Source organism: Paramormyrops kingsleyae, chromosome 22 (genome assembly GCF_048594095.1).
Source record: "Paramormyrops kingsleyae isolate MSU_618 chromosome 22, PKINGS_0.4, whole genome shotgun sequence".
Classification (NCBI taxonomy): domain Eukaryota; kingdom Metazoa; phylum Chordata; class Actinopteri; order Osteoglossiformes; family Mormyridae; genus Paramormyrops; species Paramormyrops kingsleyae.
The window spans coordinates 8,591,917-8,611,744 of NC_132818.1; the positions used below are offsets into that span (position 1 = coordinate 8,591,917).

A 19,828-nucleotide genomic window follows, 5' to 3' on the forward strand; every position below is an offset into this window, starting at 1 on the left:
ATCCCTTTTTTTAAATTTTTTGATTCTTTTGTGTGTCACATCACACACCAGAGGCCATGATGTCGGAATGCCCAGGCGTTTGATTGGCTAGAGTCCTGCCATGCGGCCCATGTGATATGTGTGCCTCTGTTTCCTTGTCGTGGTGGAAACCTGATCCTTTTACGGTATGGGATAGGTGCCCAAATAAAGCTGGTCTTTGTCTCTCAGTCGGTCTGTAATTAGGGAGGGAGGGGAGGGGGATGACCTGAAGGGCGAGGGTGGAATTCAGTCACTTTGTTGGCACGTGGTTGAGAATGAGGAGATCTTGAACATGCATCTTCATCCACAAGGCCCCCAGAGATTCTTCTGCTCTCTTAGAGTCCGGGTTTCTCCCGCTGTCTGAAAAGACAGAGCTCACGGTCCCAGAAGAGGCTCCTTGTATTAAAAAACAATAAGATTGGAGCCAGACTTAAGGGAATTATCTGTAGCAGGGAGACACTAAGAAACCCTCCTCTTTGGAAGTAAAAGCCAGCGTGTGTGATTTTGTAGGGGCTGCGTGTCTCTGATCCACCTCCTTTCATTTGCCAGCTATTTCCCCTGATCACTCTGCAGCTGCCATGGTGGCTCGCTTTCCCGCCGGCGTTCTCACTCCGCGCTCACGGCTGCCCCGCGTCACTGCTCTTTGTTTCTCTGTGTTTGCCTGGCGTTCAGGAAGCTCATCCAGCCTGGGGCACAGTCTTTAACACTCAGCCAGAAATGCCAGAAACATAATGAAATGCCTTTTATTGTGGAATAATATGAGACCTTACACTGCATCAAAGTAGAACAACCTACAGTGTGCTGCACTATAACACACTGCATCTGAATGCAACATCCTATGGCACCTCCATCCATTTTCAATCACCACTTGTCCTATTCAGGGTCACAGGGGGTCCGGAGCCTATGGGCACAATGCAGGGAACAACCCAGGATGGGGTGCCAACCCATCACAGGGCACATACACCTATGGTAACTCCAGTTAACCTTAACATGTTTTCGGACTGTTTGGGGGGAACTGAAGAACCCAGAGGAAACCCCATGACAACATTGGGAGGACATGCAAACTCCGCACACACTGAGACTTGAACCCAGGTCCCAGAGGTGTGAGGAAACAGTGGTAACCACTGCACCATTACAACATAATTTAATAAAGCACCTTGCACAGCATCGTGGTTTAATACCTTACAGCACACTCCAGTGTAACACCATGCACTGCATTGCAGTGTAATACCTTACATCACACTCCAGTGTAACACCCTGCACTGCACTGCAGTGTAGTACCTTACATCACACTCCAGTGTAACACCCTGCACTGCACTGCAGTGTAGTACCTTACAGCACACTCCAGTGTAACACCATGCACTGCATTGCAGTGTAATACCTTACATCACACTCCAGTGTAACACCCTGCACTGCACTGCAGTGTAGTACCTTACATCACACTCCAGTGTAACACCCTGCACTGCACTGCAGTGTAGTACCTTACATCACACTCCAGTGTAACACCCTGCACTGCATTGCAGTGTAGTACCTTACATCACACTCCAGTGTAACACCCTGCACTGCATTGCAGTGTAATGCCTTACATCACACTTTATTGTAGGACCCTGCACTGCGTTGTGGTGTAACACCTTACAGCACCCTTTAATGTAACATCCTGCACTGCGTTGTGGTGTAACACCTTACAGCACCCTTTAATGTAACATCCTGCACTGCATTGTGGTGTAACACCTTACAGCACCCTTTAATGTAACATCCTGCACTGCATTGTGGTGTAACACCTTACAGAATGCTATAATCTTGAAGTTACATTTTGACAACCTGTTTGTAGCAATCTTACCTTAAAGGAAAATGTCATTATATTATAATATATTAAAATATCCAGCAGTGAAAACCAGATCGTGAAGTCCTCTCAGCACATGCGTGAAAGCCGGTCCACTCGGAGAACGCCCATTCCAGTAGCTCTCTGGACTCTATAGTCAGGTCTCAGCCCGAGTTAGCATGAAGCCCACACCGGCTCCTTTGGGGAGATGCCTGTTGCCAGCCAATAGAAGCATGTGTGGTTTGAGTCACAGATACCTGAAAACTTGCCAAAGGGAAGAGAAAAGAGCCTTGTGTTTCGTGGATGTAATGTCACCAGTTATCAGAGCCCAAAGAGGGACAAACAGACTTGTTGTTCTTCCTTGTGTACTCAGTGGCAGTGATTGCCTTAAAAAACCCTCCCACCACAAAGTGCCGGGTGCTTGTGCTGATCACTTACAATTTTAGCAAATGTGTTCCAGGGACTGATGCACTTTCATTTTTTTCTGTTTACACATTTAACTGAAGTGTAGCTCTGCAGATTTGGTCTTAATTTGAGCTGGGTCTGTTTTCTAGCTGTTTTCTAGCATGTCCAGATTTAATTGCCACCCAGTCTGTTCTGGTTCAAATACTCCTGAAAAATGCACAAGATATTTACTGGTAGATGTATTTCTTGGCCGAAGAGAATAAACGTTTTATAGTGTAGTTGTTACTGTGTTCTGTATCTAATGAGGAAAATTTAAGTAGATGGAACACGGTTAGTTATTGCTGCCTCCTCATTACAAGCATACATTGAAGTCATGCTACATTATTTGATTTTGGGTGGCTGTCATTTGCGCTAATTGATGACATCCTGCCTTGTACGTCCTCTACATCTACATTTCTAAATACTCAATTTATATAAGGACATAAACCTCAAATTATTTGAGTAACCATTCACAGTTACAGTTCACACTTGACGTTTTCACTAAAAATATGTGTACCCTAGTATTAAATCCATTTGTTGTCTGTGATTGTGATTGTCACTTTTATCTGACCTATTTACCTTTATCTGACCTTTATTTGACCTTTATCTGACCTGACCTACCTGACCTTTATCTGACCTGACCTACCTGACCTTTATCTGACCTTTTTTCCTTCAGCTCTGAAGAGGTCGTTTGAAACTGAGGAGACTGAAGCATCCGCACTGCCTCAGGCTCGCCGGACGGTGCCCCCCCGGACGGCGAAGCCTGGCCTGCAGCCCTCCGGGTCTTCCCGGCGAGCGGAGCTCTCCATCGACCTCTCCTCCAAGACCGTAGACGGCAGCGCCGGCTCCGTGGCATCGCGCTTCGGTCTGAGGAGGCCGGAGACGTCCGGCGTCACCAGGGGCACAGATCAGGCGAACAGGCGGGCCGATCCCGTCAGCCACAGCGCCTCCCAGAGGAGAGCGGAGACGCCAAGCCCGGTGGAGTCGCCACGGAAGCTTCCAGATATTCCGCTAGCCAAAGGGCCAGAGTTGACAGGAACTTCCAGGATAGAGAATAGTTCCCCCACACTAAGTGAACCCAAGACGCAGTCCCCAATCCCTGAGGCATTCGCCAGGAGTCCTGACAGTAAGTCACCATGCCGGCACACTAGAGCATCCCATGCGACTTTCAGCACAGCGTCACGCTCAGCATGTTTTGTAGACAGATTTGTTTGTGAAGAATACCCTGCAGGGCAACGGCTCACATTAAACTCCTGCTGAACTACCCCACAGGCCAGATCACTGCCGGACCGCAGACGTTTCTGAATTTGAAACGCAAATCACGGCTGGTGCACAGGGCCAGCCAGAGAGTTTGCACGTCAGCAGCGGTGATGAGCGTAACAGGGCCATTTCCACAGGAAGCCATGCTCTTGCAGAAGGTTATGCTAATTAATAATACAGCTCGTTTCGGGGGCCGTGAGAAATTTGAGGAGATGGAATCCCAGCCTTTGATTGTTTTGAAATATGCGATTGTTTCGCATTTTCGCCAATTTTTGTGAACAAAATCTAAGTATAAGCTTAGCTGGAGTACAAGCGAAGGACAGAGAGCAGCTGCTGACCTTCGCTCTTTCCCAGTCTCACGAGACGGTCTTGTGTCCCGAGGAGTGCGGCTGAAATCTCATTCCGTTATCTAGCTAGCACTGTAGATTCGGCCCTCGGCGAAGTACTCATAAGGCATTATTTCAGGGTTTGTTTTGCAGGCTGCAGGACGTTAGTTAACCACAGTGTCACATCTCAGCGTGCAGTCTGTACCCCCAGGTACGTGTGGGTGTGATGTCAGACCCCCCCTGCAGGAGGATGGGGCTCACAGGTTGGGTTGCACAGCTTGAGAGGCAGCGTGTGCGTGTCAGCATGCCGGCCGCACTGGAGACCTCTATAATTAAACAAAGGTCACTGGCCTGCCTATGTTAACCAGAAGGCCTGCCTGGTTTCCTGTTTGGACCCTGGCCCCCCCCTCCCAGCCCACGGCAGGTAGCGTGCTGCTCCAACACGGAGCTGTAACCCGGCGGTCACCCCCCGGGGGGGGGGGGCTACTTAACCTGAGCCGCTCCAGTAAAAAACACCCAGCTGTAGAAATGGCCGAAAAATACAAGGATAAAAAATGTTCAGTTAAGCAAAACTCCCTGAGGTTACACTGTTTTAGAGTGAATAACTTTTTATGTTTTCCACTGAATGAACAGATTTCAAATTATTATTTTAATGCCAATTGAAAGAAAATTTATTGCCATATCCTTCTCAGAGAGCCCTTCCCACAGTGCCATGCTTCTCAGAGAGCCCTACCCACAGTGCCATGCTTCTCAGAGAGCCCTACCCACAGTGCCATGCTTCTCAGAGAGCCCTACCCACAATGCCATGCTTCTCAGAGAGCCCTACCCACAGTGCCATGCTTCTCAGAGAGCCCTACCCACAGTGCCATGCCTCGCAGAGAGCCCTACCCACAATGCCATGCTTCTGAGAATGCTGCATGACTCTCTTTGCCAGATCCAGTGTGACCTGTCTCAAGGCCCCTTTTCATTTTCAAACACAGGGCATTGTGTGTGTTGATGAAATCATCACATGATGTATAATACTGACTTGGTTAGTACCCTATAATAAATATTCTTCTAGCTCATTGGCTGTGTTGTAGTGATGGACAAAATGGCGCTTCATGAACCATTTGCTATATTTTTTGACCCCACTAGATGGTGCTCTCTGTTTAAAAAAAGGGCTCAAAGCATGCCCCAAAGCAATCGAAGAGCACCATCTAGTGGGGTCAGAAAATACAGCAAGTGGTTCATTAGGTGTCATTTTGTCCATCACTACTGTGTTGTATTTCACAGAGACTGGTTTGTGTGTTCGTGTGTATTTCTGTGTGCGTATGTGTATGTGCACATATTCCTTTAATCCCCATGGCTGCTTCACTATGTGCCGCTTGCATTTGCTTTGATTGCCCACCTGCTAGCAGCCCCGTGTGACTGCATCCCGTATGACATCATCTTCCATTCTGCTGCGGGGGCTCAGCTAACTCCTTGTTACTTGGAGTAATACTGAGCATTGAGGCAGTGGAAAATCATGCATGTTAGTATGAACGTGTCGCATGACATTTCCAGGATTCTGATTTATTGGCTTTTGAGCCACATTATAGTGAAAACTTTGGCTCTCATTACAATCCTAAACCTAAACAAATACCTACAATTATAAGTCAAACAGTTAAAATGTAAAAAGAAATGTAAATAAACTGTGTATTAACTGGAGTTGAGTCTGACAAAGAATGACTCTCTGATTACTGTAAGGAGATTTTCTGTGGTATGTTTTCTTGCTTCATGGTCCTTGACGGATTTAGATTCTGACCTTTCTGTTAGGGATCAGACGCACAGGATGTCCCTGCTGCTGTGTCGAATGTCATTGTGGTCGGAAGCATTTCCGTGTCGTAAGACAGTAGATACCGAACCCTAGTTATTGTCTTGCAGATATCTTAAGAATGCATACTCTGAATCTCAAATGAAAGGTAAAGCCTGCTTTCTCGTCTCAGCCAGTCCAAAGTATATAACACTACCTGAGTATATTTATGCTAGATCCAGTGATTCTAGCATTTGTTTTAGCTCAGCAGTTTTCAGTGGCTGCCGTCTCCGTCTGGCTTGAGACGTGTCATGTTTAAACACATGCTTGTCTGTTCATGAACATTATACTCCATTAAGGAGAGATGAAAAGGACGTGTAATGTGTCAGGTCAGAGAGAGCCGTATAAGGGAATGGGATTGAGAGCCAGCGGACAGGGAGTCTACAGCACAGTCTCCATGAATGTCAGAATAGCGCAGTGATTCAGTCAAGTGAGAGGAAGAACCAGACCAAGCTGGACAGTCCCTAGTACTACCCCAAGTACTTGGACAGTCCCTAGTACTACCCCAAGTACTTGGACAGTCCCAAGTACTACCCCAAGTACTTGGACAGTCCCTAGTACTACCCCAAGTACTTGGACAGTCCCAAGTACTACCCCAAGTACTTGGACAGTCCCAAGTACTACCCCAAGTACCTGGACAGTCCCAAGTACTACCCAAAGTACCTGGACAGTCCCAAGTACTACCTGCAGGGATGCACTCCCTTCTGACTTCTCAGACTTAGAGTAAGCCGTTCTTGATCCATTGCATCTTTAGCAATGACCAGTAGGAGTCACTGTTATACAGATATTCTATGTCTTGCTACAGACAAGTGCAGGAAGTAGTAAAGACATCACCATACAATGACACAAGCACAAAAACAGCATCTCTGGCATAATGTGTCACAGTGATAATATCAAATATATTAGTGTGTTTAGTATATTTTTTGCTGTTTGTGTTTGTTGTGATTCAGCAGACACCTTTGAGTGAAGTGTCGCCTGGGTTGTCATGACAACAGCATAAAAGCACAGGGAAAGTGTTCCCGCAGAGGCCGGCGGTCCCCCTCCCCTAACTGCTACGCCCCCCCGTTTTTATTAACCACGTGGCGAGGGAGCATTTCCTGTCTCCCAGAGTCCGTCCTCCTCCTGACCCTCTGCTTCCATGATAAATGCAACGCGACAGATTCCCCGCTTCTCAAGGGAACATTCGCCCGCCTTCTCAGGGCCATCAAACACCGTCCCAAGTGATTCTAAGTGTGACTAATAGCTTCCATCTTCAATTACAGCCATTAATTCTCCTGCCAGTCACAGGGAGAGGTATGTAATGTAGGCCACAGTTAGGCAATGTGGAACATAGCTAAGAGTGGATCTTTTGTTTCTATATGACCAGGTATTAACCTCTCGTGTTCTTTAGGGTCTCATCAGGGTCTTTTCAAATGAGATTTGAGTCACTTTCATATGTGGTCCTAGATTAGATGCATATCCGATTCCTGGCCTTGCGACATGAACATGAAATGGTCAGATCGGAATTCATGTGTTTTATTTTTTTGTCTATAGCCGTGCGCCGGGCGTTTTTCGTTATTGATGACACAGATGACTTGCACAAAAATGTATCAATGTGCGCATGCGAACCATTTTCAAGGACAGATGCGTTCACTTCACAGTTAGATACAGGTGGCTTGTAATTATGAATGCGAATTGTCAGGACTGGCAAATTCGATCCGAGCAAAAAATCAGAATTGTGCAATGAGGCTTGTAATATGAACATAGCCTTAGCATGCTGGTTTGGATGAAAACATCTACTGGAATGTGTGGTAGAACACTGCTCATTGAATTCTTTTCATGAAATGAAAGAACGCATGTTTTCTCTGTTCTGTTGATGTAGGGTTCGAGGGGATTGCTCCCCGACCACCAGATGGGTTGGGGTATTCCAGGGCGGCCAACCATAAGTTTTTCCTGCTCTTAATGAGTTACCTTTCCAATCCTTAATTCAAGAGAAAGATGTAGCCAAAAACGACTGCAAACCTGACTGGCAGCTATTGTTTATCTTTATTGTTATTGAGAAGATCTGTCATTCTTTCCATTGTTCGCCATCCCTCTTTTTTTTTTTCCTGCAAATGATTTCCAGCCAGCCCCCTGTTGTAAGTATGCTTGTTGTCCTCTGGAAGGAGGGTAAAGAATGAGCAGTAGGGGGCGGAGCTGCAGTACGGTGTTTATGTCGCTCTGCGTAGGCTGCATCGCTTTGGGTCGTGAAAGAAACCACTGAGACCCTCGCAGGCGTCCCGAGAAACGCAGAGCTACAAGGCTGGGGCGCCTTTTAGCCTTAATGTTCTTTAACTAGCAGGAACAATTCAGTCACAAAACAAACGAAAAACCCTTGAGCTAAAACCAAAGCTTTTGTTTGTCAGACCGCAAGCTCTGCCAAATTGCCAGGAGAGTGAATTTCAAACGCAGAATTGAGTTTTTACTGGTATGTCAATGAAAAGAATTAGGGAATAGTTACAATAGAACATGGAAAATATTTTAAAACCCCACTAAAAATTCCAAGGCACTCTTCCGATCCCTCAGCTACCACGGCTTGTTTGCTAGAGGAGGCTTGTGATGGAACATGCTTAGTGTTCACAGTTCAGACTGTTCATGTCAGGTCCAGGATGTCGTCATAGAAACGAGAGTTTAGGCGTTAAGGTCTTCAGTCCTGTGTACTTAGGAGTCATGCATTCAGCTCAGTCTTCAGCCTGATCTTTCTGAGAAATGTGTGAGTAAGAAACGTTAGGGGGCCGTCGGTAATTTATTCCATACCCGGAACGCTCCAAATGTTTCCACAATCAATCTCAATTCCCTCGTTCAATCGGCGCACTCTCTCGGGGGAGGGTCTGTACTGGTTCGATTCCAGTTGCCTGTTGGATCGAGATCATTCTGAAAGCATTGTTCGTTCTCGGCAAAGCGATAGTGCTTTGCAGACGACACGAAAGGAAAAAAATAAAAATGAAAAACCGATAAATTGGGTCCAGACATATTCAGGCATTATTCTTGTTTAGAGAATATACCCATAAACACAGCTAATTATTCACAGTTCTGTTCGCAGCCATTGCTAGGCTGTTTGCAGGGAGTGCAGTTTCAGAAGGCTGAGTATCGCTCGTTCACAGAGATCATCATGCCAGTGGTTTATGGTTTCTTCCTGCTGTAATGGGAGTTTTCAAGGAAAACACGAGTTTTATAAGTTCTCCTTTGATTAATAGCAATAAAACAGGCTTTGTGATATTTCTCAGAACATGTTCCTCAAACCACGAGAATCTCCTTAAAGGGCTTTTCAGGAAGCGTCAGATGAGGGCAGACTGTGACACTACAGACCTGCTGACAGTCACTGAAGCTTGGGGGTGAGGGGGGGGGGTACAGGCTATAGAGTGTTAATCTGTGATATGAAGTCACCCTGAATCACACAGGCAAAGTCTGTGGTGCAGCCCCCCGGTGGGCTTTGCGATGATGTCATCGTATTTTCAGTGGTGGGAAAGCCTCCGTAATGTGTGCTGACCAGCATCTGGGTAAACTACAAAAGGGCACGCGGGACACGCCCCCCCACATCCGCCGACTAACCACAGAGCAGGGTAACGGCTTTGGGGGAACAGCGCCCAGATTCTCTGGAGCTCGAGCACGGCCAGGGCCTAGCTTGTGTCAGCTCACTGTGAAGCGCAAATGTTTCCCGGTCAGTCGGGGGGGGGACTGAGATTTTCCGAAGACGCCCTTAGCTGCCCTGGGCTGACTGCAGAGTTTGTGTGCGCATACTCTGTGTGGGTGAGAAAGAGAGAAAAAGAGAGAGAGAGAGAGAGAGAGAGCACTCGGGGCTGACAAGCATGACAACAGTAATTCAGCATGACAACGGTCTGCGGCTTCATCTACAATGCCCTCCCTTTATTCAAAGTGAATGAGGGGTGTGGCGTGATTGGCTCTGTGTGTCACATGAGCCATGTGTGGGCGGAGCTAAAGGGATTGGAGCTGGGCGGGGTTTCAATATCTCCACTGATTGGGACACTCCCTCCCTCCATCCCAGTGGCACGCTGCAGCAGAGCCAGTTCGGAAGGGGGTGTCCTCTGGCCTGAAAGGGGAGTGCTCAGCTTGAGAGGTGAGAAAGCAGATCTTGCAGGGAGCAGGCATGCACCATGTTTAGTGGGGGAACTTTTGTTGTGGAGATTTCAGCCTTGCGCTGGAGAATGTGAGTCAGAAAAGGAGGTTGTGTGCGTGTGTCTGTGCGCCTCTGCCTGTCTCTTTGTGTCTTACTCTCTTCCTGTCTCTCACTTTCTTCCCCTGTCATGTTTCGCTTTTTTTTCTCACCTCCCCGTCTGCCTGAAGTGTGAGATCACTTCAGGCCGCTGGAGTGTTTGCGTGACACGTTTGCTCCGAGCGCCGCTCGTGTTTTGGGAGCTGCTTGACATTTAACCCCTCGCCGCTTTTTTCTCCCGTCTTCCTCCTCTTGCACTTGGGATTGTTTGCATTGCATTCTGATCGACTGGAGCACGTTACCAAACTTCAGGGCAAGTTAGCTAAGGTAATTTATCTTGGCCGATTCCATCCGTCTGCTTTGGTAAGCTCTCCTTGGAGATCTCGTGTAGTTTGAAACGAGCTGTACATTCCTGGCTTATTTTTAATACGCCCAGAACTTCCAGCCTTTCGGTTTTGATGTTGATTCCACGACAGGCGTCTTTCACTCCTTTTCATGTTGCTCATTTTAATGGCTTCCTGTAGGCTGCTGCCCGCAGACTATTCAGCACCTTTTTAAGGTGTTGAGGACATGGTGACGAGAGGCACGTCTTCTGTTAAGGCTGCCTCAGTTCTCCGTGAGCACCAGGGCCCGTCCGTCACGAGTGCGTGGCGGGTAACTGTCTCTCTGCACGACAGGCCACACCCATCCTGCGTTGAAAGCCTTCTGTCTGGGTGTCTTTGAATCGGCTTCTATCCAAGAATGAGAAGAGCAGGTTTTCAGCACCTGTATAAGTCTTGCTGAACAACAAGGGAGAACAGCAGAGTTTGACACCTATGTGTCACCATGCGGCTCCGAGCAGCGTAGCCTGGGGGCTTGTGGACGGTAGCGGCCTGCGATGCCATAGGATACGGCGCAGCTGAACGATTTTGGAGTCCTACATTTGTGTGTGTGGTGTTTTCTCATTGCTAAAACTGCCTGAGACAGGGGTGGAGGAATCAGCAGATCTGGTCTGCTGGGGATTTAGGGGGGGCGGGGGCGGGTATTCCTGTTTTAGGGGCCTGCAGTGTTTAATGATCCTCTGACCCACAAACACAGCGGCCACCAAAAAAGAACATTCTAGATATTTCTCTCTGTATTTCTCACAGTTGTTTTTCTCGTGGTTTGGTGTCACGTTAACTCACCCACATGTCACACTCACAGCGAATCCTGCGCTCTCTGCCGCTCTGGGGCAGTAAGTGGATTCATTGGTGGCGGAGATACTATTGCTAACCTGCAGGTGTCTGTCTGTATTATTTGTGACGTGTTTTCTGAGTGAGAAACGGAAGCTCAAGTGACGACTTAAAGGGGGGGGGCTTTCGTCTGCGAGCTGCCTGCTTCACCACGCTGTCAGATTCGCTGGTCCTGTGAACTTCACCTCCGGGGGGCTGTGATGTGGCAGCCGATAGTGGGCTCACCACACCTGGGTGCCTTTCAAAATAGTAATAATATATATCATACCAGAATTCCTCACTTTATAAAGAAGAGGATACAACGCAATTAAAATAAAGATGACTTACAATTACCATTTCTTTGGAAAATCCTTAAGAGAGAAAGAATGACAAAACATGGGATATCTTCCTGATTAAATAAAGTCATGAGCAAACAGCTTCTGATCTTAGTCTTTGACCCCCAGAATTCCTCGGATTCTTGTTTCCAGCAGGGACAGGGCTATCTTGCCGAGCTATTTTGTTTCTTTGTTCCTCTTTGCCCTTTGAGAGGATTTTGCATCCCTGTGCGCTGCAGTTTGTGAGTGTGCTACGCAGCGACTGGCGGCTGGCCAGTGTGTCGACTTTACCGGAACTGGTACCGAGGGAAGGGGAACCTGAGCATGTAACTGGCGACACGCGTCGGGGCATTTCAGCGAAGTGCGTTTACAGGAATCGACCGTGGTTCCTACGGCTCTGCTGTTAACCCTTCATAGACGGGCCAAAGAAAATGTGATGGTATTAGTATTAAGAACTTCTTCCCAGCTTCTGCGTTTTTCACCTACTTAGAGTCTCGTTTGGCACAGAGCTGAAGACACATGCTGGTGCGTCACACTGGATGAGCGATTCTGTGGTTGACCTGAGAGTCTTTGAACTGGTTGTCAGCTGCCATGCTTGCTGGCTGGGACCAGTCACCTCTAGAAGCTGACTAACGTGGTATTTAACCGTCGCAGTGTGTGGGAGATGATCTACGGCTGCCGGTGAAGGGTAGTTAGAACACAGATAAAGGTTTGTCTTCTGTCCCTAGCAGATTTATGCAGTGGTGTGTGAGCTCACTCTCCTCGTTGTCCTGGAAAATCAAGCTCATAATAATTTATTATAAGACCTTTGGGGCGGGGGGGGTCCTGTGTACCAAGTGGCACAAGCTCGTGGGAAATGTGGGCCGGACCCACGTCAGCCAAGGCGCCGTGGAAACGGAACAAGCACAGCGACTCTGTGGATAACGGTCACCGGGTTTGTCTGAGAACAGTTAATGCATTAATTAATGCATTAATTAACCATGTTTGTTCATCATTAATGAATCATGTTGCATATTCTATCTCAAGCAGTAACTGTATTTGTTCCCATATCTGTTAATTCTGTAAACCTTTGTGAACGACTGAAGGAACCACTGAAAGAACTCAAGCGAAATGCTGATCTCATGTTTGTTTATTATTAATGAATCATGATGCATGTTTTGTCTCAAGTAGCGACTATATTGTTAATGATTAGTTCAAGGTTTGTACTTCAGTAGTAACTGAGTTATTACTAAGAATCTGTTCTGTTTCAAATGTTACCTGTCATTCTATGTTTTGTTGAGATAGAGGAGATACTTGACTTCCCTCTGGATATAACCTGATCGAGAGATTGAGCATAATCTCATAAGGGACTGACCTTTTGACAATAACATCTTGGTTATCTGTGCATTTTGCAGTTTAAGAATCTCCCTGCTCCCACCATCAAGATTGAATTAGATTAAAAGTCATCAGTAACAGTCTGTATGGCGGTGACAGACCCTCCAGGTCGCAGGGAGGGCTTATCGTTGGCATGTCTAACATCCCCGCCATGAATGGCGAGTGCAGTAAACCCCCCCGCCTGTGTGGAGATGGGGCAGCACCTTCGCCTGCTGGTCTATTTCTCGCTGTTCTGGTGAATGTGACGGTCGTGCGGCAGCACGCTGCATTGATCAATCTGCACACTTCATGTATCTCCGGCAGGAAGTATATTTGATAATGTTTTGTACTTGATTAGCAACTTAGTTACTAACTTACTTGTGTCCCCTCAAGCAAAGTGCTGCCATAAATTGTCATTAATTTAGAAATCAATCCTTCTAATTCTTTCATATGAAGTTAAGCTGTGTCCGGCTGTTGACTGGACGGACACTTTGATGATCTCTTTAAATTTAGTTTTAGACGATTCCTCCAGGGGACGCTCATGTGAACGTTTGTCCGGAGCACATTGTCGTTATATCAGTACTGAGACAAACATCTGTGCAAAGAGATAAAGTTACTTTCGTGTGAGTAACAGGGGATAGCATAGTGGGTAAGAGTATGGATTTGGTTAAAGTTTGAGTCTTGGGAGGATCCTTGCTGTAAGGTCATTGAGTGAGATATTTGACCTGAATCCCTCTGGTAGAATTCCAGCAATGCAGACTTGTTTCTTTGAATATAAGTGTCACTTAATCAACTAGTTTAACCATTCTTAGCTGACAATGGTGTCAATCACTGAAGGATGGGGCTAAAAAGATTCATGTAGGGCAGGGCTAAAGATTCATGTAGGGCAGGGCTAAAGATTCATGTAGGGCGGGGCTAAAGACTCATGTAGGGCTAAAGACTCATGAAGGGCAGGGCTAAAGATTCATGTAGGGCGGGGCTAAAGACTCATGTAGGGCTAAAGACTCATGAAGGGCAGGGCTAAAGTTTCATGTAAGGCAGGGCTAAAGATTCATGAAGGGTGGGGCTAAATATTCATGTAGGGCGGGGCTATACACGTGCTAAAGATTCATGAAGGGTGGGGCTAAATATTCATGTAGGGCGGGGCTATACACGTGCTAAAGATTCATGTAGGGCAGGGCTAAAGATTCATGTAGGGCAGGGCTAAAGACTCATGTAGGGCAGGGCTAAAGATTCATGAAGGGCGGGGCTAAAGATTCATGTAGGGCGGGGCGATACACGTGCTAAAGATTCATGTAGGGCAGGGCTAAAGATTCATGTAGGGCAGGGCTAAAGACTCATGTAGGGCGGGGCTAAAGTTTCATGTAGGGCAGGGCTAAAGACTCATGTAGGGCAGGGCTAAAGTTTCATGTAGGGCAGGGCTAAAGATTCATGAAGGGTGGGGCTAAAGATTCATGTAGGGCGGGGCTATACACGTGCTAAAGATTCATGTAGGGCAGGGCTAAAGATTCATGTAGGGCAGGGCTAAAGATTCATGTAGGGCAGGGCTAAAGATTCATGTAGGGCGGGGCTAAAGATTCATGTAGGGTGGGGCTAAAGATTCATGAAGGGCAGGGCTAAAGATTCATGAAGGGCAGGGCTAAAGATTCACGTAGGGCGGGGCTATACACGTGCTAATGATTTATGAAGGGCAGGGCTAAAGATTCATGTAGGGCAGGGCTAAAGATTCATGTAGGGCGGGGCTATACACGTGCTAAAGATTCATGTAGGGCAGGGCTAAAGATTCATGTAGGGCAGGGCTAAAGTTTCATGTAGGGCAGGGCTAAAGATTCATGTAAGGCAGGGCTAAAGATTCATGTAGGGCGGGGCTATACACGTACTAAAGATTCATGTAGGGCAGGGCTAAAGATTCATGTAGGGCAGGGCTAACGACTCATGTAGGGCAGGGCTAAAGTTTCATGTAGGGCAGGGCAAAAGATTCATGAAGGGTGGGGCTAAAGATTCATGTAGGGCAGGGCTAAAGATTCATGTAGGGCAGGGCTAAAGATTCATGAAGGGTGGGGCTAAAGATTCATGTAGGGCGGGGCTATACACGTGCTAAAGATTCATGTAGGGCAGGGCTAAAGATTCATGTAGGGCAGGGCTAAAGACTCATGTAGGGCGGGGCTAAAGTTTCATGTAGGGCAGGGCTAAAGACTCATGTAGGGCGGGGCTAAAGATTCATGTAGGGCAGGGCTAAAGATTCATGAAGGGCGGGGCTAAAGATTCATGTAGGGCAGGGCTAAAGATTCATGTAGGGCAGGGCTAAAGATTCATGTAGGGCGGGGCTAAAGATTCATGTAGGGCAGGGCTAAAGATTCATGAAAGGCAGGGCTAAATATTCAAGAAGGGTTAGGGTAAAAATGTTTCCAAATATTTGCATTTGCTTGTGCCAATTTATGATGTGACCTATAATAATATGAAAAGAATTCTAGGAAAACCTCAGAGGATGTAAGGTGATGCATCATAACTGCTGAGTCAGTTTACAGTCTTTGTCTTTATCTCTTTGCGCTCCGCTTGCAGAAAAGAAGAGGGGAGAGAGGGGATCACAGAGGCCTGTGCAGGGTGAGCACGCCCTTGTAGTGAGAGGTGCTCGGTTTATTTGGAATGCCTGTGGTTTTAGGGTCATTAATCTCCCAGATTTTTTTATGCTGAGCAGTAAAATAAAGGAATGAATGTATGTGTGTGAGCGTGTTTATGTGAGCGTGTGTCTGTCTGCCTGTCTTGCTCAGGGACCTGTAGGATCCTCGTAGCAGGAACTCCGCCCGCTGATCGCTGCGTATGTGCTTTGTCTGCTTGTGCGTATGCGTGTGCCTGTGTGTGTGTGCTGCCCTCGTGGTTAACAGCAGCCCGTGAACGGCGCTCTCTGCTTGACTGTAGGAAGCTCTGCCGGTTGCCTCTGTAGGAGCCAAGTGCTCAGGGTCTGTACACGGACGTGCAAAAGTACAGGCCAAGCTGCAGGCTCACGCCGGAGACATTTGCACCCAGGTAGGACCCAGCCGGCACGTTCTCGCACCGCCAGCCAGACCTCGCCGAAGAGGCTTCAAGAGAAGCGTTCGGCCTAACGCACGTGTATATATGTCGGGAACAAGCCCTCAGAGAGGATTCTCCATGCGGCTGTTTAGTGTGCTGTCATTAACGCTAGTTCGTTTGAGCACAGCGCAGGTTCTGCCTCCGAAACGCAGCAGAACAGAGCGACTTCAGCTCGTTGTCTGTCTTTCCACCTGAGGGAACCAACTTCCTGTTGTCTACCATCAAGTCCTGAGTGGCTGTTACTACACAGCTGGTGTTTCCCTTGCCACAGATTTCATTTTCGTTCCTTATATGTGGGGGTGAGATGGCACCTGGGGGGGGGGGGGGGGGGAGTTGCAGAAGCTGGCGATAACAAAAAATGATTTTCGCGTTCAGGAATTTTTGTGGGTTGCATTCTATACAGATTATTTAGTTAAAGTCAATGAGCTGGAAGAACGTGCTGAAAAGTCAAAGCTGATTAGATCTGAATGTTTTTCTCAAAAGGGAAACCTGCCCTAGATGCTAAGCTGTGGGTTTTGCTGTTATCAGCTAACTGCCCGCAGTGAAGCTTCTCAACACGATGCAAAGTGTTAATCAGCTCAGGTTTGCTCTTCTGTTGCTTTGTCTTGTGACGTGTAGAAATACATCTGAAAAAACCTCTATCGGTAATAATCGTTCAGCTTCAGTGTTTGATTTGCTGGACTTTCTCTGGTGGAGTGCCGCGATATGTTTTTGTGAACTTAATGCTTCATAAAGAATTCTCATTTCTTGCTTGGAAATGCAATTTAGCCAGAGGTAGAAATTTCAGGTCCAGAAAGTAAAAATCCAGGCCAAGATTTTGTTTCAACCAACCAGGTGTGTACTCCGTGACTGTGGCTCTTTATACTCACTGGTTGGTTGAAACTAAATCCTGGTCTGGATTTTTACTTTCTGGACCTGAAATTTCCACCTCTGGTCATATAGGGGAATTCAGGGTTTCCTTAGCAGGGAATAATACAAGTTTGGCCTTCAACTACACTAAATTAGCTACCATTAGTCAACCATGCAGAACTGTGGATTTTTGACTTTGCTTGGCACTAATGAATAAATCCCAGTCTCACGTGTGTCTCTGCTGCACCAGGGTCAGAGGTCGTCCCCAGCCACATCGCCAGCACAATGTCGGAGCCAGTGAAGCCAGCCCCATCCCCGGCCAGCATGGAGAAACCCAGCGTGGATTTCAGCTACGTGGGCATCGATGCCATCCTGGAGCAGATGAGGCGGAAAGCAATGAAGCAGGGTTTTGAGCTCAACATTATGGTCGTTGGTGAGTGAGTGTGCGGTGTTGGTGCTTCAGAGCAGCGTTTCCCGATCCCAACCTTGGGGGACCCTCAAACAGTCTGGCAGGGAGCTCGGAGGGAGCAAAAACACGGACTGGCTGTGAGTCCCCCAGGATCGGATTGGGGAAACAGTACTTCAGAGGCTCCAGTACAACCGTGCTTGTTGAAGTCCCTAAACTTTCTTAGCTTAAGATGTTTAAGTAGGACACGCTGGGACATTTATCTGTGTCAATCTTCTATGCTCATCACTTGAAGATTGAGCTCAGCAGCTTCTTGAGTTTTTCCTAGTTACTAATTGGTTTACCTGACTCAGCCAATGAACCCTACTCAGGCCTGCATATGGCTGCCCAGTCATGCTCCACCTTTTGCCATGGTCCCCTCGCTCATTGTTTCTCAGCTTCCATCTCAATAGCTATTAGAGATGATATCATTCTGTTCCATGTGTCTGCGCTTTGTGCTACACTGTGCTTTGTTACACTGATTGACTGGCTGTTACATGGGTTTGGAATATTTCTACCATAAAGACACACACACACACACACACACACATCAATCAACATGATGTAGCTACATAACAGATGACGGAGGTGACCATGGAAGGCGGAATCTGCACACTGTGCGTAATTGTTCCCAAAGATAGTTGAATGCTTATTGTCAGCAACATAACATGTTATATTCTCATTCCATGTGTCCTGTGCCTTTGCTTCTGCTGATGTTCCATGCAGGGCAGAGTGGCTTGGGAAAGTCCACACTGATGAATACCCTCTTCAAGTCCAAGGTGAGCCGACGGACAGGCCTGGGCTCTGCTGACGAGAGGATTCCTAAGACTGTAGAGATCAAGTCGATCAGTCACGGTGAGCAGCGAGGAACGATACCGCAGGGGTGTCTTCAGCCTTCTCTCTAGTGAGACCTCAGGACAGGTCAACAGTCTCTGGTTTACCATGGACTTTCCCTCCGTTCAGAGATTGAGGAGAAAGGTGTGAGGATGAAACTGACTGTCATTGACACCCCAGGCTTTGGAGATCATATCAACAATGAAAATTGGTCAGTGCAGTCTTCCACACAACAGAATGTGTGTCTGATCATACCTTGTGTGTGAGATATTGACATTGTGGTTGTGCTTCTGTGTGACTCTGTCCGTGTGTGTGTGTGTCTGTGTGTGTGTGTGTGTGTGTGTGTGTGTGTGTCTGTGTCCTGCACAGCTGGCAGCCCATCATGAGGTTCATTAACGAGCAGTATGAGCAGTACTTGCAAGAGGAGATCAACATCAACAGGAAGACAAGGATCCCGGACTCTCGAGTTCACTGCTGCATCTATTTCATCCCGCCTACTGGACACAGGTAAGGACCAATCACTGCCCTGACACACGGTGATATCACACACACACACCATCACACGCCTGAGATTTTAACGTGGGACACAATGTAAAGAGCTCTGTGCTATGTTCTGTCCCTGTTTGTTTAGAGTCAAAAACAGAAGTAAGGGGTTCTTCTCTGTGGCAGCTCTATGTATGATTAGTTATGCCTGCTTTTGCTTAATAATTGCACTACAAGTAATATATCATTGCACTACTGTGGCCAAATGAAGCTTCATGAACGATTTGCTGTTTTTTTTTTATCCCACTAGATAGTACTCTCTGTTCGTAAAAGGGCTCAAAGCATGCCGCAAAGCAACTCAAGAGCACCACCTAGTGGGGTCAAAAAATATAGCAAATGGTTCATGATGCTGCATTTGCCCATCACTAATAATTGGCTTTTGGGTGGGAAGGGTGAAGGAAGCAGCATACAGCAGCTTTGCCCCCAGAATGTCCAAGGCGGCCAGACTTCTTTGGCTCCACATTTCCTCTTTAAAAAAGTCCATTGTTTGGCACTGTAGCATCAAGATAAAATATATTTTAAAATCTTTATTTTCTTTCCTTACCAATGCCAAGTCAATGTGATGCTTGGCACTTTTTAGAATCTATGCATGCATTATGGGTTTAGGGGATATTTATACGGAAGTTTCCATATAATTCGTATTCGTACCTCTGATATAAATAACTATTAATGTTAGAATTCCACCATCAGTCATTATAACCATAAGATGTATATAACACCAGTGTTCTATAAAACAGGCTGTTCCTGTGAATAGGATGCCTTTGGTCATGTTAAACATGCTCCAGTCTAATTTTGTGGGGCTGTTACACTGTGTAGGACACTGATACCGTGTATTTTGTTCAGGGTTTGGTTCTTGGTGTATCCCTAGCTAATCCATAGCTGATGGTGAATTCATGCAGCATTGGCCGGTTGGCAGGCCTCGCGGCAGTGGTAGTGGGTGTAGGTCCGGTGTGGAGCTGTAAGAATGTGATGGAGTGCTGCACTGCTGGAGGAGATGCCAAAGACCAGCTGTGGGCTTATGGTTAAGCAGTTTCCAAAGCTATGGTGGCAGGGAGTGTTTGGGGCTCGGGACAGGAGCCGCGTCGGGCCCCAGGACGGGTTCCATGTGGTACTCGGGGCCCCAGTCAGTGTGTGTCTCACAAAACCATCGTGGATAGGGTTTTAATACTTCTGGATCAGTCTTTGCTAACGTATGTTTATGTGTGTGTGTGTGTGTGTGTGTGTGTGGTCCAGATATACCTTACCTTGTGGGGACCAAATGTGAGGAAACTCAATTTTATAAAATTCTGTGACTGCAGTTTTGTATTTTGTTTG

General features: G+C 47.0%; 1 protein-coding gene across 7 annotated transcripts in view; it reads left to right on the forward strand.

Annotated features, from left to right (window-relative positions):
- LOC111834036 (septin-9-like) overlaps positions 1–19,828 on the forward strand; it is a 37,934-nt gene that overhangs the window by 12,200 nt on the left and 5,906 nt on the right. For 3 of the 7 annotated variants that reach the window (XM_023792908.2, XM_023792924.2, XM_023792914.2), the window contains 5 exons: positions 2,961–3,410; positions 16,943–17,125; positions 17,864–17,992; positions 18,101–18,182; positions 18,341–18,478. In XM_023792908.2, coding sequence (XP_023648676.1) covers positions 2,961–3,410; positions 16,943–17,125; positions 17,864–17,992; positions 18,101–18,182; positions 18,341–18,478 — 982 coding nt within the window. The other 4 variants (XM_023792933.2, XM_023792942.2, XM_023792950.2 and 1 more) reach the window with 4 other exon arrangements.